Source organism: Vipera berus, assembly GCF_964194415.1.
Source record: "Vipera berus genome assembly, chromosome: 2".
NCBI classification, from domain to species: Eukaryota; Metazoa; Chordata; class Lepidosauria; order Squamata; family Viperidae; genus Vipera; species Vipera berus.
This window is the reverse complement of record NC_138203.1, coordinates 225,292,685-225,317,342: the sequence shown is the minus strand read 5'-3', so window position 1 is coordinate 225,317,342 and position 24,658 is coordinate 225,292,685. Positions and strand designations below refer to the sequence as shown.

Below are 24,658 nucleotides of genomic sequence, written 5' to 3'. Positions count from 1 at the left end.
AAGAGATTGGACAACCATTTGTCTGAAATGGTATAGGATTTCCTGCCTGAGCAGAGGGTTGGACTAGAAGACGTCCAAGGTCCCTTCCAACTCTGTTGTTCTGTTCTGTTATTCCAGCTTTGAACTTTTATGAATATAATAGGGAGAGAATAGTAAGAGAAAGTTGGATCCCAGGTGAGCTACCCTCTCTTCTTCACCATGAAAGTAACAGTCTGGCACAGAGGTATGATGTATCGAATGTTTCCCTTTACATCAATTCTATGCACAGCATTCTGTACTGTAGCAGGTTGTACTGGTTTCATGTATTGACTCCCAGGGCTTCTCCCAGCTTGAGCAAGGAGCTCTGAGCAGGTGATTGGTAAACACAGCTGCCATCATTGCATCAGTCGGGCAACACTTCAGTTGTACCTGCCCCTTTTCTTGCATGTCCTTCATAGTTCAATATCTACATATTTCTTTTGGGGGTTGGAGTGCTTTGCGTCTGCAATTCTCATACATCCCATGTTGTCCTCAAATAACATAGTTGGGATTGGTTCTTTTATTTTGAAGTTTGTGTGGCCACATGTATTCTCTGCATCCTTTTTCCACAGCACAGTATTTCACTTCTGTAGATGTTGCTGCAGCAGGCAATAAATGCACCCCCTTTAAAATAATATATGTATCCTGTAGTTGATTTCCAGGCAAAGTTATTTACCAACTCAATTCAAATGTGTATATCAAATAATTTTTGGCTGATTACTTACAGTTTCAAAGTCCATTGTTCCTTTTAAGTATCTCTCATATCTTTTTACTGACGTTCAGTCTGCCTATGTTTTCTTATTGATCTTTCTATATGCAATGCAATTTCGTTGGCTGTAACAGATTTATTCACAGATGCAATATATGCTTTCCCAGGATGTCCTTTTCTGCTTGTTACTTGCCAACTCATTCTGGTTCTCTCTTTCAATTCAGATGTCCAATATTCTATTGATGTCCTCAGTGCTTTTTTTGTAAAAGAAAAAGGTGCTGGAACTCACACATGTCATACAACCCGCCTTGCCTACCCTACAAGGTTCCATCCAAAAAAGGTGCCGGAACTCCATTCTGAGCGTTCTATGACAAAAAAAGCCCTGGATGTCCTTGACTTTTGTCTAACTGAGACCTAGAAACGTTATTGATAGGAATTGAAGCCTAGTATCTTCCACTTCTTTATTTAAATAGTTCATGATCTTCAAGCTGTCTCCTTTGTCCTCTGCTCCTACAATTAAGTAGTCATAATACAGGACTGTTCATATGTCTTCCATTTTTAACTCTGTATATAAGCATGGTTCAGGATTTCCCATTTAAAGCTCATGTTTTACCATATTTGATTTAGTTTTTTAGTTTATGTTTGGCTTTTGGATTAAAAGATAGATTCAAATCTGTTTTGAGTAAGAGTCTTTGAATGTTTTAAAATAATTTTTCCACCCTTTGTTTTAATTGACATGGACCATAAATGTCTGAAAAAAATAATTTTGGATGGTTGGCTGGCTTTCTGTTTGCCTTTATGTAGTCATCATATTTTATCCTTCTTGTAAGGACAAACATTCAACTGAATTGCTAAGTCCTCGTTTTTTATTTTCCTGATAATGCATTCATTTCTTATCAAATCTGGTAAAGATTATTATTATGCATGCATCCTACTACTCTTTGATTTAGGCTGAAGAAGCTCTGAAAATTAGCTTCATTGTGCTTTCAATTAATACTATTTAATGTCCCTTTACAAAGTATAAAGTCCATTTCAAGCACAGTTTTGCAACTACAATGCATAAAAATGCACAGATTTATATAATTTACATCCAACTCAGGTACATTATATACTTCTTGAAATATATCCCTGCTTTCATTATAATTTATTAGGCATTTCATTTTAATAATGTTTTCCACATATATCCATTTGCTAAATTAACTTTTCCTTTATTATTCAAGATATTCAAGTTCAACATATAATTGTTGCAAATTTATTGACTTGCTCTAGCACTGTCCAGCCAAACAGTTTTTCTTTTTAGATTCAGAATCTTGTCCTCTTAAAAATACTTTAAAGAAAACATTTATTTGCTAACCTAAATATATTTTATTTGTTGTTTCGCAATTACTGCTGAGGCTTGACTTTTCATTTAAGACATCTGATTTCATTATCCTTCTACTGCCTGGGTCTTAGCTCTGTGAAGTTCGCATTCTCTTTGAATATACCCCTTTCTCTTACAGTAATGACAGACTACATGATTCCCTTTTATCTTGTTCAGAGAATTCCTTTCTGTTGCATCATTCAGAATATATGGGTAGGCCTCCAGTTTAACAGTTACATTCCCAAAGGAAATTCATCATGAAGTTTGATTAACAATACTAGATTGGTTTTTTTAGTAGTTTATTAAAACATCAGAAAGATTAGTTTGATTTCGTTTCTTCTGAATAGAGACATATTTCCAACATATGTTCCATTCAACTTTCATGTCCTGATAATTTCAGATTTACATATTCCTTGAGCAAGTATTATTGTTCATTCCTGAGTACGTATAAGTTTGTCACAATTCTCCTTTTCTGAAACACAATTTTGAATCAACTTACAGTTGATCTTACAATTTACAGATCATCACATTCAATCTCAGTTTGATTTCAGACATATCTCCAAAGAGGTCAGCTTTTCAAATAATGTTTTCATCTTCATGCTCCAGCAGTGTATTTTTCCCCATCTTCAAACATGAGATGATCTGATTTTGATATCATTTCCATTTCCAAAAACTTTATGATAGCTTTGAAGGCATGAAAAAAACTCTTCTAGTAAGATGTTTTTAGTTCTAAAAATACTGCAGTGTATAGCATCTGATTGCTGATTCAGCTTGGCTAAGTACTCGGAAATCAATTAGGATGTTTGGTAACTGGGGTGCTCTTGATGCTAGGATTTAGCTATAACTCCATGCTGCACCCACACTACTTTTGTTGGAAAATTACTTCCAGTAATTTCCAAGGCAATTTATACTCAGCATACTCCCAGCCATTTCTTATGGCCAGATTAGAGCAAGCACACGTCACTTAATACAGGTAGCAAAAACGTAGCTTGATGTTTATTTATTAAACATCAGCAAACACCACGTTAATTGACAAGAGGTAAGCAAAAGCAGAGAGAGACCTGAACAACAGGCAAAAGTTTTATCTCTCCATATAACTACGGGAAGAAAACAATATTGGAAATAATATTGTGGCTAATTATCATGGAAAATTCCAAAGGGGGTGGCTTTTGATTATTCCTGCTTTAATACTTTTATGTATGTAACAGTAGCGTAATAGAGATGGAAAGTAGGACACCAGAAGATCTCTCTTCTGTTTTGCACTTTGGAAGAAACAATCTCAGGGTAGGAGTCATGTATCCAATGCACAGAATAGTAGTACCGTAGTTTCCGGCGTATAAGACGACTTTTTAACCCATTTAAATCTTCTCAAAAGTCAGGGGTCGTCTTATATGGGGTGCTGAAACTTTAGGGACAGGGCTGGCTGGAAAACCTGGAGCGAATCTTCCATTTAGTCTGCGCAGAGAAAGCGGGACCAATTGGAGTAGAAGCTGCAGTCTGTGATTTTTTACAAGCTGGGGTCTGGGCGTCTTTCCTTCTAAAGTTGAAGAGCAGCTGTAGGCAGGTGGGGAATGCAAGAGCAACTTGAAAGGCAGGTGGGAAATGCCGTAGCCAGAGCAGCTGCTTAGCTCTAAGGAGACATTTGACTCAGGAACTGGGCGGGCTGGCTGGAAAAACTGGAGCGGATCTCCCATTTGGTCTTTTTTTTTAATCCCATTTATATCCCGCCCTTCTCCGAAGACTCAGGGCGGCTTACAATTTAAAGCACATATCAATGTGCTTAGCAATAGCCTTCATTCTATGTATATGCCTGCTTATTAGAGCTTTCACCCCCCCAAGCAGCATTATTACAAAGTCAGCTTATTGCTCCCAACAATCTGAGTCCTCATTTTACCTACCTCGGAAGGATGGAAGGCTGACTCAACCTTGAGCCTGGTGGGATGAGAACCTGCACTAATTGCAGGCAGCTGGTGTTACTTAAGGCTCTGCGCAGGGAAAGCTTTAGAGTGAATTAGGAAAAGTGAAAAAGTGAATTAGGAAAATAGGAAACGGTTGCTGGAATTGGGTATGTGTAGTTTAACGAAGAGAAGGGTGAGGGGTGACATGATAGCAGTGATCCAATATGTCAGGGGCTGCCACAAAGAAGAGGGAGCCAAGCTATTCTCCAAAGCACCTGAAAGCAGGACAAGAAGCAATGGGTGGAAACTAGTCAAGGAGAGAAGCAACCTAGAACTAAGGAGAAACTTCCTGACAGTTAGAACAACTAACCAGTGGAACAACCTGCCTCCAGAAGTGGTGAATGCTCCAACACTGGAAGTTTTTAAGAAGAGACTGGACAGCCATTTGTCTGAAATGGTATAGGGTTTCCTGCCTTAGCAGGGGGTTGGACTAGATGACCTCCAAGGTCCCTTCCAACTTATCATCATCATCATCATCATCATCATCATCATTATTATTATTATTATTATTATTATTATTATTATTATTATTATTAAGTTTAATCCACTTGCACTGTTTTATGTTTACATGTTTGATGACAAACAGCCTTATGTTTATAAGTGACAGTTTTCCTACTAAGTACCTGCATGTCATAAGTATTTGAATTAAAATTACCATATTAAAATCATTTTTATTTGGTGTGCATTGGAAGAGGGGTAGTCTTATACGGCAAGTATAGCCCAAACCCTATAATTTAACAGGAAATGTAGGGGGTCGTCTTATACGCCCAGTCGTCTTATACGCCGGAAAATACGGTATTCTGACATTAGTTGGAGGTATCTGTTAAAAATGGAGTGACCGTTATGTTGAGCTGGATCATATTCCTATGTCAGAAAGAGGAATAACGAACTAGGAAATTACCTCTCTAGATGTAATCCTCCTGGAATTCATGATAGCCAAGAAAATAAAAAATGTGTAATCTGATGTACAGTATATCTTAAGGATTACAAAAGTCTTCAGAAAAATTATGTAGAATTTTATGACTGAAACTTTTAAAGTAAAAAGGCATGGATGAAAGAACATGCAATCCATAATAACCAAAAGCAGAGTACTGCATTATTTAAAGTACAAGGATATTTTCATATTCTTTTTTAAAAATTTAATGTTGTAAATTGGAGCCACTTTGATGTAGTTAAGACATCAAGCTAGAAATCAGTAGACTTAGTTCTACTTTAGGCCCAAAGCCAGCTGGGTGACTGGGCCAGTCAGTCTCTTAGGGGAAGGGGACAATGACAAACCACTTCTGAATCTTGCCAAGAAAACTGCAGTCACCAACAGTCAACACTGTCTTGAAGGCACCAAAAAGAAATATTGTAAATTACGATACATTGTATTATTTCAATGTAGTAATGTTTATATGAGGGACGCGGTGGCTCAGTGGGTTAGGACGCTGAGCTTGTCGATCAGAAGGTCGGCAGTTTGGCGGGTCGAATCCCGAGTGCCGCGTAGCAGAGCATCTGTTACTCATCCCAGCTTCTGCCAACCTAGCAGTTCTAAAGCATGTAAAAAATGCAAGTAGAAAAATAGGGACCACTACGGTGGGAAGGTAACAGCGTTCCGTGCGCCTTTGGCATCTAGTCATGCCGGCCACATGACCACGGAGATGTCCTCGGACAAGCGCTGGCTCTTCGGTTTTGAAACGGAGATGAGCACCGGCCCCTAGAGTCGGAAACGACTAGCACGCATGTGCGGGGGAACCTTTACCTTTACTTTTACGATGTTTATATAATATGAATAATATTATAAACGTGCTATTATTTAAAACAATATATTGAAAATAAAAAGAGGAAAGTAAACTGATGCCAGTGGTGCAAGAAATAAAATTATTTAACTTTTCATCCAAAGTTGAGTTTAAGCTTTGTGTATGTGTCTATGATTGTATAGATTTTTCTTACTTTAAATGCCTGTGGACCAATGCCAGATGATGTGATTTTATTTTTACGAAGATCAATTCTCTCTAAATTAGGCAGTCCATTGAAAGCTGCATCTGGAATTTCAGTGATGTCATTCCCTAGGGAAAAGGATGAAAAAAGTTAAGAATGTGATCTCCAATTGTTGACCATTTCTTTTTTAAATGTACAGTACAAGTAACCTAACAGAAGGGAAGACAGTAATACCTTTTTAGGCCGGAATTTTTTTTTTAGTAAGGATTTATATGGTCTCTTCATTAAACAGCAAACAAAGTGGAAAATTTAATGCAATGCTACAGGAAGTAAAAATGATCTCTCCTTCTTTTTCCCAATTTTCATAATAGGAAAGTGCAGCTACAAAAAGCATGACTGTTTAATCAAGTGCAACACTGGAAAACTGATGAATGAGTAGGAGGTTAATTGCTCAAGGTCTTCCCCAGTGCTTGCCTTTGCAGTAACCTGCTACATACAAAGGAGAGGTCTTTTCAACTCCTATTTTAAAATAATAATTGTGCCTCTGCAGTGAGTGAAGTAAAAGTAAAAGGAGAGCATTAGGAACAGAATGAATAAGAACTGTGTTTATATACTCATAATTATATCAATGCCTTTGAACAGAGTTCTGGGTTTCATTTGGATGAAGAGCACTTTTAAAATACTTCCAATGTATTTTTAAAAATCCTCACCTTCAAGCTCTATGCTTGTAAGCTCTTCATCCATGATTACGGGTATATGTGTGAGTTTGGTGTTAATGCAGCTTACTGTATTTTCTAAGACAGAGCATCCGGTTGGCAAAGGAGGAATTTCAGTAGAAGGCTCAGGAATTGGGAAGTGTGGGGGCATTCTGAACACATCTCCATGCAATGTGTCTTCCTCCTCTTCACTTCCTTCCTTCTCTTGTTCATTTTCTTCTTGCTCTTGCTCATGTTCTTGCTCTTGCTCGTGTTCTTGTTCTTGCTCTTGTTTGTTAATTTCTTTCTCAATTCTTAGCTCTTCTTCTTCATAAACTCTCCTTTTTTCTTCCTCCAATCTGGTTTCCACCTCTTCTTCCCTTTGATCCTTCATATGTTCATGTTTTCTTCTTGGTTTGTGGCTTTTTATTCTCCTCTTTTTCATCCTTGCTTTACTTTTTATGTGAATATTCTTTTTAAGTGTTCCTTCCTTCTTTTGCATTGGATCTTGTGTCTGCATATAACGCAAGACTGGTTCACTCGGATTAGTTGGCACAGGAGAATCACCAGAAATTTCAGCTGTTTCTCCTGGAGAAATTGTACTTGATACTGAATATAAACACAGAGAAAAAGTGTTAATGCTAATTTAACACAGGCTTGTAATGCCGTTTTTATAGTAAGCGTCAATAAAGATGTACTTGAAGCTATACCTATACTTAATGTTGCTGGAAGTGTATACAAAATCAGTATTGCTTGCAAACAATATTGTATACAAGATCAGAAATATTAGAAGTTTAATTGGACTAATTTGTTATTTTCTGTGGTTTTATGGGTATCTATTAAACTTATTTTATCGGATGTGCTTATATCAATCTATACTTATATTGAGAGAAAGTAACGGGAATATGTGCACCAGATATTTAGTTAAATATTAAAGTTCTATTTTTTTAGTCTTATTAGCATTAGTTGCTCTAATTACTTACCTTGTTTAAAAATATTTCATGCAAAGAAAATTTATAGATTGGATTCTAATATAAATTCTCATAAAAATTCCAGCTTCATAAGTTTTTTATTGTTTTGAACAGCTGTAATGTATTAAGATACAATCAAGATGTGCAAACATATTGATTTTAAAGTGTTCTTACTCAAAAACTATTAATAAGACTACTCTAAAACATGTATATTTTATTAGTTCTATTTAAAAGTTGGAAAAAAGACATTAAATAAAACTTTCAAACTGTTGTTTCAAATGTTCTGAGTGCTTTGTCATTGGGTTGCTTTTTTAAAAAAAAAATCAATTTGTTATGTTCCTGCTGCTATTGGTTTGATGGATGGGCTCATAGGGTAATAAAATATTCAGAGGAAAACAGCTATAAAAACACCTGGTTGAACAAGAAGGCTACTCACAGTAGCTGCACGACTGGTAATTTTTTTATAAAATTATTTGCTATGGATGTTAGGGTTCATGTGAGAGAATAGCTTGAATGTACATTGAGCAAAATAAACGTGTATTATTGTGTTTCATAAAACAGCTTTTACCAAAATTAATACAAAGATACTAGTACAATGTTAAGATTAGTTTGTTTGAGCAGTTAATTTTGAGCTTCAAGCTACATTTCAAAACATCAAGGCTCTAGGCTGATTTCAGCCTTAATTAAAGTTTGGATTAGACTGAATATGTGTATAATTTTGTGCCTTGCTGTAAAGTTTCCAAAGCACCAAGATGAAATATTTGCTTTGGGATTGGCAGTACGTAAGCTCTAGTTTCTTTTCTCCTGTCCTGTGCTGAAGTTTTATTGGCTCAGATCCGAGTGCATGTGATTGTTTGCTTTGTCATGTCAGCTTTTCAGAAATGTTTGCCTGTCACATATGATTTAGTTTCATTTAGTATATTGATATGCCATAAAATTATACTTAATAATGCTAGAATAATTGAGGAGACATTGAAAGGTGAAGTCAAAATAACAAGATGGCAAGCATAACTGTGTTATCAAAGCTTCTTCTTTGAAGCTCCACATTATTAGCTGTTTAGGGCTGTATGCAGGCTGGACACACCTGGTTTTGCTGATACCTAAACATGCCTTTCCAGTTATTGTCTGAGTAATGTAATATTCTAAGAGCAAGGAACTATCAAAGTTGCCACATATTGTACTTTTTGTGGGTAATATTAACAATTACATAATGAATGAATATATATCAGCCCTAGAGTGATCATATTCCATTCAGGATATGTTATTCTGAATGATTTTTTAAATATTATTGGTATGATTAAATATTATTTTCACAAATTCCAATTTCCAAACTAATATTTCAGTTGCATTCAAGGATCAGTGAATTATTTTCCTTTTCAATCCCTTGTAACTTTTGACTATAATTGAAGGCATATGCTGAAATGTGGTTGTGTACATATTATGTTCAAATTATATATAAGAAATTAATATACTCTGAAATGGAAAGGTACTCTTTAACACAGTCATAATTGGAACTAGAATGTCCATTAATAAGTGGGGGAATGCCCAGTTTTTGACTTTCGGCTTCTCATTGCAAAGTTTAGGCTTAAACTGAAGAAAGTACGGAAAAGCACTAGGCCACTCAAGTATGAATTAAATCTTATCCCTGTTGAATATACAGTAGAGGTGACAAATAGATTTAAGGAATTAGATCTGATAGACAGAGTGCCTGAAGAACTATGGACAGAGGTTCGCAACATTGTACAACAGGTAGCAACCAAAACCATCCCAAAGAAAAAGAAATGCAAGAAAGCAAAATGGCTGTCTGAGGAAGCTTTGCAAATAGCTGAGGAAAGGAGGGAAGCGAAAGGCAAGGGAGAAAAAGAAAGATACGCCCAATTGAATGCAGAATTCCAGAGAATAGCTAGAAGAGATAAGAATGCCTTCGTAAATGAACAGTGCAAAGAAATAGAAGAAAACAAAAGAATAGGGAGGACCAGAGATCTTTTCAAGAAAATTGGAGAGATGAAGGGAACGTTTAATGCAAAAATGGGCATGATAAAGGACCAAAATGGCAGGGACCTAACAGAGGCAGAAGAGATTAAGAAGAGGTGGCAAAATTACACAGAAGAACTATACAAGAATGAGCTTAACGTCCCTGATAATCACAATGAGGTGGTCACTGACCTCGAGCCAGACATCCTAGAATGTGAAGTGAAGTGGGCCTTAGAAAAGCTGAGCAACAACAAAGCTAATGGAGGTGACAGTATTCCAGGTGAGCTATTCAAAATCTTGAAAGACGATGCAGTAAAAGTGCTACACTCAATTTGCCAGCAAATTTGGAAAACTCAACAGTGGCCACAGGATTGGAAAAGATCAGTTTACATTCCAATTCCAAAGAAAGGCAGTGCCAAAGAATGTTAAAACTATTGCACCATTGCACTCATTTCTCATGCTAGTAAAGTTATGCTTAAAATCCTACAAGCTAGACTCCAGCAGTATGTGGATTGAGAACTACCAGAAGTACAGGCAGGATTTCGAAGAGGCAGAGGAACTAGAGATCAAATTGCCAACATACACTGGATCATGGAGAAAGCTAGAGAGTTCCAGAAAAACATCTACTTCTGCTTCTGCTTCAATGACTATGCTAAAGCCTTTGATTGTGTGGATCATAACAAACTGTGGCAAGTTCTTAAAGAGATGGGCGTACCAGACCATCTTATTTGTCTCTTGAGAAACCTATATGTGGGCCAAGAAGCAACAGTGAGAACTGGACACAGAACCACTGATTGGTTCAAAATTGGGAAAGGAGTCCGGCAAGGCTGTATACTGTTGCCCTGCCTATTTAACTTACAGTATATGCAGAGCACATCATGAGAAAGGCAGGGCTAGATGAATCAAAAGTTGGAATTAAGATTGCCGGAAGAAATATCAACAACCTAAGATATGCAGATGATACCACTCTAATGGCAGAAAGTGAAGAAGAACTAAAGAGCCTCTTGTTGCGGGTGAAGAAGGAGAGTGCAAAACTTGGGTTGAAACTTAACATTAAGAAAACCAAGATCATGGCATCCGGCCCTCTCAATTCCTGGCAAATGGATGGGGAAGAAATGAAGGTAGCGACAGATTTTATTTTCCTGGGCTCCAAGATCACTGCAGATGGAGACTGTAGTCAAGAAATTAAAAGACGCTTGCTCCTCGGGAGGAAAGCCATGGCAAATCTAGACAGCACACTAAAAAGCAGACACGACTTCGCAGCTAACAAGAAGCCCAGTTTTACAATGTTTTTTTGTTATTAAGTGAATCACCACAACAGTTAAGTGTGTCACGAGGTCATTAAGCAAATTTGGCTTTCCCCATTAACTTTATTGGAAGCCAGGGGGGAAGATTGCAAATGTCTACAATGTGATCTGGGAGTACTGCTACCATTGTTAATACATGCCAAGTGCCTAAATTTTGATCATGTGACCATGGGAATGCTCTAATGCAGGGGTCCCCAACCCCCAGTCCATGGACCGGTACAGTCCACAGCATGCCAACAAGCGGGCCGCACAAACAAGCAAAGCTCCATCCTCGTGATGCAGGCAGTATTCACACCCATACCCCCTCTGGTCTGTGGAAAAACCTTTCTCCATGGCACTGGTCCCTACTGCCCAAAAGATTGGGAACTTCTGCTCTAATGGTTGTAAGTGCAAGGACTAGTTGTAAGTGCAAAGACTAAACTTTTTTTCCTACCATCCAAATTTTGAACAATTGCTAAATAGATGTTTTAGGACTTCCTGTGTGTCATATGCATATAAGACCTAATGTATATATGAAATAAGTATACTTTACCACTCTCCAGACACACAGGGCAACATTCCCCTTTGAGTGTTGTAGATTTGTGACATGTCACAGGATTGCATGAGGTTTCATCACAGAACACCTTTCCTTTTGAACAGAGGCATGTAATGCAGTGTTTAGGAGACCACACAGCTTTATCAAACATAATCATTCCATTAGCAAAGCATCGTCCTTCTTTTCCTAAGAAATGGAAGCCAAAAGCAGATTTTATTATACAAATATATAAAATAATTATAAAGTGTACTGGTTTTCACTACCAGCTTTATCTAAATTTTGATGTATGTGGCAATCTATTATTTTCACACAGTGATGATGCAACAGAATATTATCCCACATGAGAGTTGATAATGTAACAATTAGATTGCCAGATTAGATCTGCACAGACCTAGATTCAAACTCATTTCAAATAATTCTCATAACAAATGTATCAAAGGGGGATAATACAACTCAATACCTTTCAGTCATCCATTGAATGATGACTTACTTGTAGTATGCTTGTTACAAATATAAATATTTATTGTACCATACCTGGAATGTAATAATTTAGGAAAGGAAGATGTAAAAATCTTGTAAAATATATTTAACACCTTCTAAAATATATGTCCATAATAATATAATGTAATATATTTAACTGAACATTTGATTGTAAAGTTAGAGATAGGTAGGCTCTTTTCCAATGCGATCTTCACTTGCAATCACTCTAAATACTAGACTAAAAATACCTTATGGATGAAATCTTTGGCAGATACCTCAATGCTTTCAGCTTCAGAAATATGGTGTAGTTTCAGTACTGAGCTCCAACTTATTTGAGTTTAGTGGTTTTAGTTCCACCTTTGGGTAAAATTCCAGATAAAAAGAAACAATCAAGGGGAAAATGAGGAAACTACATTTTACTTCAGATGATTCCTGAGGGAGATCTAAAATACTTCATATAGAAGGTATGGTATGTACGCCAGCATGTTTCCTTTAATATGAAAACAAATGCTCCCAAATGAACAGTTTTAGAGAGACTATTAAAAATGGACTTTTTGTGTTCTAATTGCCCTTTTTTAAAAAAGAAAAACTGGTTTATATACCTACCTTTTCTATGTAATTCCACTTTGAGATCATTTATTTAATTTATTGTGTGCATCTTGAAACAAGAATAATTGATTTGGGGTGTGTGTGTGTACACACACTATGAGACTGTATAATTTCTAGAATTATAACAATGAAACAAATCACAGACATCTTCCACAGTAAATAATTATCAATTTATAATACAATCATATTATAAAAGTTGATTATATATATATATATATATATATATATATATATATATATATATATATATATATATATATATATATATATATATATATATATATATATATAACAGCTTCCCCCTGAGCTTCGGATAGCCCAAAACCTCCAATCCTTTCGCCGCGGCCTCAAAACACACCTGTTCCACCAAGCTGACCTAGACTGACAGGCATCTTAATTAATTTATATTTAGTATTTTTAATTCATTTTTAAATTCTCTAATTTTTTATTGCACTGATGTTCTCAATTTCATTTATCTTGATTTATGCACTTATTATATGTTTTATTGTGAGCCGCCCTGAGTCCTTCAGGAGATAGGGCGGGATATAAATCCCATCAATAAATAAATAAATAAATATATATATATATGTGTGTGTGTGTGTGTGTGTGTGTGTGTTTAGAATTAGATGTTGAATAGAAAAACGTGTTCAGAAGATTGCTGCTGCATGTTACAGTATGAAAATGAAGCCATGATTTCACCTTTACTTAAGTTCATATATTAATGAAATTATACTTATTTATTCCAAATATTTCTATACCATGTTTCTAGCGTACATGGCTAAACCAAATTGTTACTACCACATACATTTTAGTTTTGAATACCTTGGAGAAATAGATATAGAGTTTCATATAATTGTATATCTTTAGTGATAAAATGGAGAGCATTGGAATATTAAGTGTATTTTTCTCTCCCCATGTGCCAGTACCACCCAGATGTGTTTCAGAGAACTGTGGAACTCTCTAGAACAGAGTTTTATACAATGGGCTGCACTGAGAAAACTCGTTTTAAGGGCTACAATTGAGATATCTGCTAATGTAATAATGGGCTTAGCTTTGAAATGCATCATATTAGTATAGAGAAACTTAACATATTGTGGATTAAAGTATTTCATCATAGAAAACCACATAGACACTGTTTATGTTCTGATTTATATAAGGCCTTTTCAACGGAAAACACCACTAATATAAATATTTGAATCTCTCATTCTGAATACTCAGCTGTGATTTTTTGCAATAGTCTATTTCTAATGCCTTGATCCAGATCAGCTGAAATTGATAGAAATAAAATGCTTTCCATCACTTTTGTGGCAAGGATGGTTCTTTCAGAGCACTAAAAATTATGAGATAGCTGTGGAGCATACAGTCACAAAATCAGTTTGCTAATCCATTGACAGTGCAAATGTCAGTTATGTGAATTGTTCGCTCACTAGGATGACTTCAGTTCTAAACCTTTACCATCTAAATAATGCTGACTCACTGATTCATCCAATTCCATGATAAAAAAAGTTGCTGGAATACTGTACACTGTTACCTGCTTTTGGGAGGGGGGGGGGAAATCACCTGATTTTTATGAGGTTCTACAATGTTTGAAAGATGTGTATTAATTAACTGTACATTTTAACTTGACCTGGCAGTAGAAAGTTACTTGGTCTATACATTAGCATGTTAGTATTTTTTATTTAATCACACATGTGGAACATGGTAGCTCAAGTGATTGGAATGCTGGGCAGGAGGTTAGCAAGCCTGCGTTTGAGACCTAAGAGCTGCCATGGGCAGGGTTGTGCTCTCATCCTTCATTCCAGTTCCTGCCAGGAGGAGCTGGAGTGAAAGAAACCCCCAACTGGGCATTCCCAGAACAATGGTGATATCACAGGTTAATCCTTTCAAACCGGAAGTGCCTTGGTGCTTCTGACATGAGTACCAACCACCACCACCCGTCCCGCTTGTTTATGTTTACATTTTTAGGTTAGTGAGATCTCATGTTGTGAATCAACACTATGAATTGGGAAGCCATAAAATAAATAATAAAACCTATTTCTATCCATTAGGTGAAGAGCACCAAATCCACTACTAAAGGTAAAGGTAAAGGTTCCCCCGCACAAGTGTGCTAGTCGTTTCCGACTCTAGGGGCCGGTGCTCATCTCCGTTTCATAGCCGAAGAGCCAGCGCTTGTCCGAGGACATCTCCGTGGTCATGTGGCCGGCATTACTAGATTTCTGTTATTTCTCTACAGTGAATGAAAATCATACATGATACCCAAGATTAAGCGCAAATAATTCATCTATTTGAAGTAGTTTTCTTTTTTTACATGGATGGTTTATATATATAAATAACTTTTTCCTGCTTACCTGGCAAAATATTGTAATTGGATTCTTGGCCATCCAAATGGGTAAGAGAGTTAAATACTCCAGGAATATCTTCATCAATATTAGTAAGTGGGATGCTCATTAGTGGAATGCTAGAGATTGGAGGTCTAATTTGTGACTGCTTATTTAAACTGTAATTTCTTAAGGGAGCCTTTCGTAATCGTCTATAGATTATTCTTCGCCTGGCTCTTCTGGGCATTCCATTGGGTTTATTCTGGGCAAGAGCAACGTACAAATAAACAAGCAGAAGACAGTAGACTAGGACTGCTTTTTGCATTGTTCCCTGGAGTGCTGTATAAAAAAGAAGGAAAAGGTCACCTGAAGATTAAAGAGTTTAGAATTAAAAATAAAAAATACATTATTTCTTTTATTAAGGTCCTTATTAAGTAGAGAGTCTAAGGCAAAGTCAGTGGCTATTTGTTTTTATTTACAAATTATATAAGGGTGAGAATCTTCTGTATATAAACTAGGTAAAGCAATGTTCTTTGGAAGCAGATATCTGATAGCAGTGTTCCAATATCTATGGGGTTGCCACAAAGAATAGGTCAACCTATTCTCCAGAGCGCCTGAAGGCAGAACAAGAAGCAATAGATAGAAACTAATCAAGGAGAGAACCAACCTAAAACTAAGGAGAGTTAGAACAATTAGTCAGTGGAACGATTTGCCTTCAGCTGCTCAAACACTGGAGAGAGACTAGACAATCACTTGTCTGAAATGGTTTCGGGTTTCCTGCTTGAGCAAGGGAATTGAGCCTTGGTGGAGCAGTGGGCTAATGCCTCCTTAAGTAACACCAGCTGCCTGCAATTAGTGCAGGTTCGAGTCCCACCAGGCTCAAGGTTGACTCAGCCTTCCATCCTTCCAAGGTAGGTAAAATGAGGACCCAGATTGTTGGGGGCAATTAAGCTGACTTTGTAATAATGCCGCTTGGGGGGGTGTGTGTGAAAGCCCTAACAAGCAGGCATATACATAGAATGAAGGCTACTGCTAAGCTTGTAAGCCGCCCTGAGTCTTCGGAGAAGGGCGGGATATAAATGGAATTAAAATAAATAAAAATAAATAAAAATTGGACTAGAAGACCCTGAAGGTCCCTTCCAACTCTGTTATTCTGTTATATTTCGATGGGGATGAATCTCATTTTTGCACTGCAGGTCTATGGAAAGACAAGACTCCAGTTTCAAACTGAAGTTTGACCTAGATGAGAGCCAGCTGCTCTGAACCATGTTTACTATTATTTTTATTTATTTATCAAACTTGAGTGCTGCCTATCTTGCCAAGGTGAGGTTAATAGTGAAAAAGAAAATTGGTTTAGCATAGCTCCAATTCTGAACTTCAATAGTTAGAAATATTAGTGCAGTGACGTATTTATTTGAACAAACATTTATTGTAAACATGTAAGCACATATCCTATGAAGAAAGATATGGAATGAAATATAACCTGATTATAGTTAAAGGTATGATTTCCAATTTCCCTAAAACATTTTGTTTTATTAAGCACGTCAGTGAAGACAGTGGTTAAGGGCCTTGTGTGTTTTCAGAAGCAAAAGATTAATTATAAATTAATTATAACTATAAATTATAACTGGTGTAATAGTAAAAAACTTTTTCTTCTTGGAAAGGTTCATGTTAATATGTAATATAAATAGGATAAATATTGTTTTAACTTAATAATAATAATAAGTAAGTTGGAAGGGACCTTGGAGGTCATCTAGTCCAATCCCCTGCTCAGGCAGGAAACCCTATACCATTTCAGGCAAATGGCTGTCCAGTCTCCTCTTAAAAACTTCCAGTGTTGGAGCATTCACCACTTTTGGAGGCAGGTTGTTCCACTGGTTAATTGTTCTAACTGTCTGGAAGTTTCTCCTTAGTTCTGGGTTGCTTCTCTCCTTGACTAGTTTCCATCTGTTGCTTCTTGTCCTGCTTTCAGGTGCTTTGGAGAATAGCTTGACTCCCTCTTCTTTGTGGCAGCCCCTGAGATATTGGAACACTGCTATCATGTCACCCCTCACCCTTCTCTTCGTTAAACTACACATACCCAATTCCAGCAACCGTTCCCTATATATTTTAGCCTCCAGTCCCCCAATCATCTTTGTTGCTCTTCTCTGTACTCTTTCTAGAGTCTTGACATCTTTTTTACATCGTGGTGACCAAAACTGGATGCAGTATTTCAGGTGTGGCCTTACCAAGGCATTGTAAAGTGGTATTAGTACTTCACGTGATCTTGATTCTATCCCTCTGTTAATGCACCCTAGCACTGTGTTGGCTTTTTTGGCAGCTGCAGCACACTGCTGGTTCATATTTAAGTGATTGTCCACTAGGACTCCGAGATCCCTCTCACAGTTACTACTATTGAGCAGGGTACCACCTATACTATACCTGTGCATTTGATTTTTCCTGCCTAAATGTAGAACCTTACTTTTTTCACCATTGAATTTCATTTTGTTAGATAGCGCCCAGTGTTTGAGTCTGTCCAGATCCTCCTGTATTTTAAGCCTATCTTCTGGAGTATTGGCTATTCCTGCCAGCTTGGTGTCGTCTGCAAATTTGATGAGTTCCCCATCTATCCCCTCATCCAAATCATTGATGAAGATGTTGAAGAGCACTGGGCCCAGAACAGAGCCCTGGGGCACCCCAATACATACTTCCTTCCATGTAGATGCAGTTCCATTGAGGACCACACGCTAAGTACAGCCTGTCAGCCAGCTACGAATCCATCTGGTGGTGATGCTATCTAACCCACATTTTTCTATCTTATCAAGTAGTAGGTTGTGATCTACTTTATCAAATGCCTTACTGAAGTCCAAGTAAATTATATCTACAGCATTCCTCTGGTCCACTAATTTTGTCACTTGGTCAAAGAATGTAATCAGATTTGTCTGGCATGATCTGTTTTTGACAAACCCATGTTGACTTTTAGTGATGACTTTGTTTGCATCAAGGAGTTCGCTGATTTGTTATTTGATTATCTTAACTTCATCTTATCCATTATCCATCAGAGGTTTTACAATAGCTGCAGCATTTAGGACAGAGTTCCCCAACCTTTTCAGCTTTGTGGGGCAGGGGGGAGAGGGGATGGTTCCATGTGAGCAGCTTGCACGCGCAGTTGCTGCTCACACAAATGGAGTGCGCATGCACATGCCCATTGCTCGTGCAAGTGGGGATGCACCTCCACACACTCGTCTGTCGGTTCCATGGCCCGATTGCAAACACCTCAGGGCCCACTAGTGGGCCGCAGTCCAAAGATTGGGGACCCCTGCTTTAGGAGACAAATACAGTCCTCTTATTCTGGATTAATGAATAATCAGAAAGACTGGAAATGAATTACTACAACTAATACTTAAATGATATAGATAGTTGATTTTTCTGAATTTAATATTATGAGATTAATAAATGAAATATTGTTGCAAATTTACTCTTTCTGAATGTCACGTCATCTACAAAGAGAAGTTCTTTGGCTTCATTTTATAAACAATTGGGGAAAAATTTGTGAAGACGGCTCTTATTTTAGGCCACATGTTGTGAATTATAAATGACATAAAGCTGTTAATATTCTGTTTATCACTTTAAAATAAAGCTGCGTAACAGTAGAGCAGTATTAATTATGCTACCCTGTCCATGGCTAGCAAGTTTTCTTCAGGGCAAAAGTTGGTGGTTTTTTATTCTTGCCAACCCAAGGAAAGTTTGAAAAGTAATTCTGTAAAAAAAAACAACTTAGGATTCTGTCTATCTGTCTTATCAGCAGGATAATTCTCCAAATTCAGAACAGAGCAAAATCAGCAAACTGGATCAGGCTGTGGGAGTAGAGAAAATAAATTCATAAAATTTCCTCCAATGTATCACTATGGGAAAGGAAATTGGGCAATCAGCTGGTATGTTGCTTATTCCACCCTTCCCCCTTGATTATGTGACCCAGACAGGCACATATGGAGCCCATCCCACGCCTTCCCATCCCATCCCACCCATACTTGCACAATATGAGAGAAGAGCAAAATATACACACATAGAGGCTACACATATATACATACTCTGATTAGTCCTTGGGAGAAATAGTGCATATACATACAAATACAGAGAATTGCAACGTATTTCACTCCACAAAAGAGTACATACCCTGCCTATGTCCTTTGCTAGTAAAGAAGGTAGAATTCAAGAAGCCATGCTGTATATACTTGGTCTTGGTTTGTTGTTCCTTTACTGGATTTAAAAGCCTAAAAAATATAGGGTAGGCGTCTTTTATGATGTCTAGTCTAAGGTTCACCTTCTGTTTAAGGTATGAGGAGAACAAGCTTCTCACAAATGCTGCCCGTCATATACTCCTGATAATAGCTATGAGCATGGCAATAGCAGTTGCTATTTCTGGATCATGAAAAGCGTTGTCTGGATCTACTTTATGTTCAGGAAAGAGGGATGGGGGCCAATAATGGGTGGATATACATTGAACAAGAGGTTGCTTCCTCTTGGACTGCATTAAGGAAGCAACAGCTGGCTGAACCACACTGCACGAGTATAGTCTGCATATTGCATATGCCACACACTAAATGTGATATGAGAGAGGAATAGTTTATTTTCCCAAGTGAATTGCATTATGTTTACATTTTATTTTGTGAAAAGGGCATGGGAAAGGATCAATTTATTCAGATAATCCTTCATCTCAAATTAGTCTTTTAAATCCATATTGTAATGGACTACTCTCCAAATAGTAAAAAGAGAATGCATTTGGGAAAAAGAAGTTGATTTTTAACACTATGTTATTTTTTATTACCGGTAATTATCCCATGCCACTGAAATTCATAGCTATGAACATAGCCTTAAAATCTATTATTAAGGAATTGTTAAGATATTAGCATTTTTCATAAAATTTTGTGAATAATGCTTTTTATTAACTTCTATGCCAATGTAAAAATAATTGGTTTTATTCATATCAGTTAAACTTCATGAAATTAAATACAATATACAAATACATTTTACATTTGTTCTCTAAAGCACACACAGACAACATACACACAAAAATATATTGATAGTCAATCTCCCATATTTTAAATAGTAATTTAATATGTAGATATAATACATTACCTGGTAATCTAATCTAATAGTAGATTCTGTTTGCCATTTAAACTCCAGCTGCAGAAAAGAAAAACAAAAGAATCTGTGCTCTATTTCAGAGAAAAGAGGCAGTTAAGAAGGAAACATATTAGATGCCTCCTTAAATTGTTCCTTTCCTTGAAGAGAAGCTCTGTCCTGATGTGTGCAGAAATTCAGCTACTTCAGCTATAAAATCTTCCCTTCAAGAAAATGAAAAGCAGCACAATACTTTTGGTCCTTAGGCTGACAAGGCACAAACGGGAACTCTTTTTACCCAAGATACTTTCAGAACCAAAATAAACAGTTTTACTTTAAAAAGCAGGCATTTGCAAGACAGTTTCATTTGTTCTATTCATTTTCCACAGATTTAGTCAGTGTAAGTTTATTGTGTGTTAGAAATTGTATGCTTCTTTATGTTTCAAGAAATTTTCTCAAAAGCCATGTCTTTCTTCAAGATAGAATTATAGTGGCAATTCTTCCTAATAAGAGCTTTCTGCCTCCTCCCCCTTTCTGCCTGTAGTTAACAGACTTTTGGGCTGATTTCATAAAAGAAATTATGAAAGAAAAGAATATGGCTGATTCATTTTTATTTGGTTATTTATACGTTCAATGCTGAGTATTGAAATTATATACTGTACTTGGATAGTTTTGAGGATGAGGCCATGGATTGCTAGCCAAAAGGAAAATGTGTATTACTTCATTCTTTGGCTTGTGCTTCCTTCTTTATATCTACTAATTTTCTGAAGGAGGGAAGCTGCTATCTATCATCTATCCATCCATCCATCCATCCATCCGTCCAAAAAGTGAAAACACTTTGTCTGAAGCCACTTTAGGAATTGTATAAAACTTGACATCTTAGGTGTACTGTTATTACTGCAAAACCTATGCAAGTTAGACTATGCTTTATTTGGTCAGGGGGTGTTCATGAGCAAAGTTAACATTCAAGTGTTAAACCAAATTGCATGTACCAAATATAATCTGGAAAGTGGCATTAGAGAAACATTAAAATCTGAATTAAAGTGTTGAAAGAAAAATCTTCATCAGGGTCCAGTCCAAGCCAGGAATAAACAAAATGAAGACTGCTTTAGAAAGAAGGTTGTAGTTTATTAAAGAGCAGAGCCAGACAGCAGTGTGATTTTGGGAAAGCTGACCAACATTTTTCTGGGAATAGTGGGTTTTTATACCTTCTGGGGCTTTTGAGGTTGTTTCCTGTTTCTGTTTGATGCTTTGTATTTCCTGTGTCATATACTTTGACCTGAGTCTAAGTGTGCCCTTTTGGTATGGGTGGGTTAATCCTATTATGTTACCTGTCCTTAGAGTTTGGTGGGGTATGTGGGTTTTAAGAGTCTTTGTCTTTTCTAATCTCATCAGCTTCTAGCTTCTTGGCTCCAGCCTTTCTGAAAGGATTATCACATCTGCATTTCTAAAAACTGACCTCTGCCTAGTTTCCGCTTTGGGGAGAGGGGCTGGGGCTAGTTTCTGGGGGCTGGTTCCTCTCTTTTTTATGATCTTCTCCATAATTCCTTTGGGAAAATATATTCTGCCTTTTTAATATTCCCCAAAAAATTTTTTTTCTCTGGGGGGCTGACTTCTCACAAAAGGATCACAAGTAATCAAAATGAACCTTAGTTGAGTGGAAACCCACTTTTCCTAAATTACCCAAATGGTTATGTTATCTGTCAGTACATCAAAGTAAGCCAGGTCAGAGAGCAGTTTCTCCAGTCTGACACTTTGCTACTAAGTGTGTTTACGAGCAGGATGGTGACTCATAATTAGTTTTCAGTGCAACATCCATTATCTGTAAGGGAAGTGCCCATCAATTTAATTGGTAAAGGAACGCTCAGTAGCTGTGGTATATGAATTACAAAAGCCTTTGCTCCTGGCAGTTCAACAATTTCTCTCAGGCTGCCTTGCCCAAAGAAATATTAAGACAAAATGTTAATTCTGAGCTAACTGGTCAGGATAGGAGAGAGGCAGGATATAAACATCTAAACAATCATACAGCAATAAAATACACTCAGAGAGCCAGCAGTTTTTGATAACAAGAATTCTTTAGGTCATTCAGAAAGCATCTCTCACGTAATTTATATTTGGTATCCTTATGTCATAATTATCATTCTCTTCACTGATAAATTGTGATTATAGTGATTAAGACTGTATGATGTTTTTCCACCATTGCATTTGCCTCTTGAAAATAGAGGTGGTGTTTAAGGAATAATACTAAAGAATGCTCAAAATACCAAATCTGCATATGTTAGTGTTCAATGTTTTTCAGTGCAGAGTTCAACATAAATAAATTAAATAAATTTACTGCCCAGTGTGGAATCTGGATTCAGAAGAGGCAGAAGCAGTCAAAATCACTCTGAACCTCTGATGGATAATGGAAAAGACAAGGGAGTTCCAAAAAAGACATACGACTATACCGCAACAAATTGGTAACAAAACAAGGTTGTACTGGGCCAGCTTACTTGCCTCGTGAAGAATTTGTATGTTGACCAGAAATACTAGTTAGAACAAAATATACAACTCTAAGTGGTTCAAAATTGGGAAAGGAATATGCCAAGGTTGTGTACTGTCATCTTATTTATCTAATTTATATGCAAATTGTCTTATGAGAAATGCTGGTCTAGAATTAGGAACTGTAATTAGAATTGCCAGAACAAACATCAGCTATTTCAAGTATGTTAATTTTAACTGCTGGAGACAAGGAAGATTATAAACTGTTTTCTTGAAGATGAAAGAAGAGAATGCAAATGTTGATTTGCTGCTCATAATATTATATTAGCAGACAATGCTTAGATATTTTGAGCACATAATGTGAATGCAAGAGTCACTGGAGACCTTGATGTCTGGAAAAATTGAAGGGAAAGAAGAAAAGGCAGAGAGAAGACTCAATACCATCATTAATGATCAGTCATGACCTTCCAAAAACTCTGAGAAGTTATTGACAGATAGTCCCAGTACCGATGTCAACAGATAATGAAGAATCAGAAGCCAGTGAATAATATACAGGTTTACCAGCTAACTCAATATTTCTTCTTCAAAGTATATACACATAAATTAGTATAGAATATGATTCCTTGCTGAAAGCTAGTCAGCTTTGTAAAATGGCACTATTTACTAAACTTGACGACTATCCAAAACAATGTTATGAAGCCAAACAGAGTGATATTTTTTTTGGAGGGGGAGGGGGAGAGACATGTATTTTGATCTCTTCCAGTATTGATATTATATACTACTATAGATCTTTTTGCCAAATTATTGCAATGCAAAAATATTCATGTTAAAAATTATATCACATACTTGTAATCACATTCCAATCAACATGGGAAATTGTCATGAAACAATTGTGAATTATAAAGAAATACTCTTCTAATGTACAAAAAAGCAGTACTTTCCTTTTTTCAAAAAAAGATGTTATAAATAAACATTTATAAACATTTTTTAACCTCCCATCTCTCTCTCAGAGAGGGATTGAGAGAAGATGTTGCAGTCTCTACAGGGAGCACAAACCAAAGTGAATTCGTTTTATAAGAGTCAGCAAATTGCACCAGTAAGAAATGGCTTGGCACAGTAAACTACAAATATGAACCCTATAGTTGCATTCTTTGTTTAATGAGTGGTCTCTAATATCTGTATAACTAAAAATATAGAAGGATTATGAGAAAAAAACAAACATTGAAAGGCATTCTATTAAAAACAGATGCTTCAATGGAGTGAGTGTGTGTGTGTGTGTGTGTGTTTGTGTGTGTGTGTGTGTGTGTTACACTTGCTGATTCTTAAAGTTACCGTTTGGTTCTTAAATCACGTCCTTCTACACTTTGGGTATGTGATGTTGACATGCTTGAATTTGCTTAGAGTTTGAGCCCAGGATATAGTCTTGTGAGATTAGCTGGACTGAGTTCAGTTCTGTAGCGTCCAATGAAATGAATAAAATCCTCTAAATTGGTCATGTCCAACCCACAGCTCATGGACTGTGTATGGCCCTGCACAGCTAGTAAGGCGACCCCACAAAATCTCTACCTATCTTGTTGTTTCTGCCCATCCAATATGTTCAGGTAGGATGGGTACACTCCAAGTCCTCTCAATTAAACTTTGATATCTTGTGAGGTCAAGGAAGTTTGCCTTCAGCCCCTGTTATCTGGAATAAGAGCCGGGGGGTGGGTGGGCTCCTACTCTCCTGGGGTTCCAGAAAGGCATTAAGCCCTGGCTCTCTTCTCAGGCCTTGTTGGAGTAGACCCTCTGCTGTGTTTTTTTTTAAAATTGCTATAACTATTTTCTTGTTTGGATAGTTAATTTTGTTATATTTTAAATTGTTTAAATTGTATACATTATTTGATATGTTGTAAGCTGCCCAAGGTCTTTGAGAATGAGTGGCTATAATACATCTGAATAATAATAATAACTAGACAACCCATTGGGTCATTGTTTCAAAAATATTTCCTCACCTAACTAGAGAAACAGAATTATCATGGGCAAAAAAGTAGTGGAGCAACATTTGGCTTCCTGCTGGCTTCCCCATTGACTATTCTTGTAGGAAACTGGCAGGGAGCATTGGAAATGATAATCATATGACTGCAGCTGCATAGCAGCAGTCAGGTGTTGCCAAATTTCAATCCTATATGAGTCATGGGTCCCAGATTTTGGATACTTTCTGAAAGTTAGCTCATTTAA

General features: G+C 36.8%; 2 protein-coding genes across 2 annotated transcripts in view; one reads left to right on the top strand and one right to left on the bottom strand.

Moving 5' to 3' along the window:
- The window catches only part of ECM2 (extracellular matrix protein 2), a gene marked incomplete at both ends in the record, with an annotated part of 28,359 nt that extends 13,177 nt beyond the window's left edge, over positions 1–15,182 (bottom strand). Inside the window, 4 exons of the mRNA XM_081317413.1 lie at positions 5,981–6,096; positions 6,679–7,272; positions 11,448–11,636; positions 14,888–15,182. Of these exons, the coding sequence (XP_081173539.1) occupies positions 5,981–6,096; positions 6,679–7,272; positions 11,448–11,636; positions 14,888–15,182 (1,194 nt within the window). The remainder of the gene's footprint in view (positions 1–5,980; positions 6,097–6,678; positions 7,273–11,447; positions 11,637–14,887) is intronic.
- CENPP (centromere protein P) overlaps positions 1–24,658 on the top strand; it is a 162,647-nt gene that overhangs the window by 114,413 nt on the left and 23,576 nt on the right. The window lies entirely within an intron of this gene.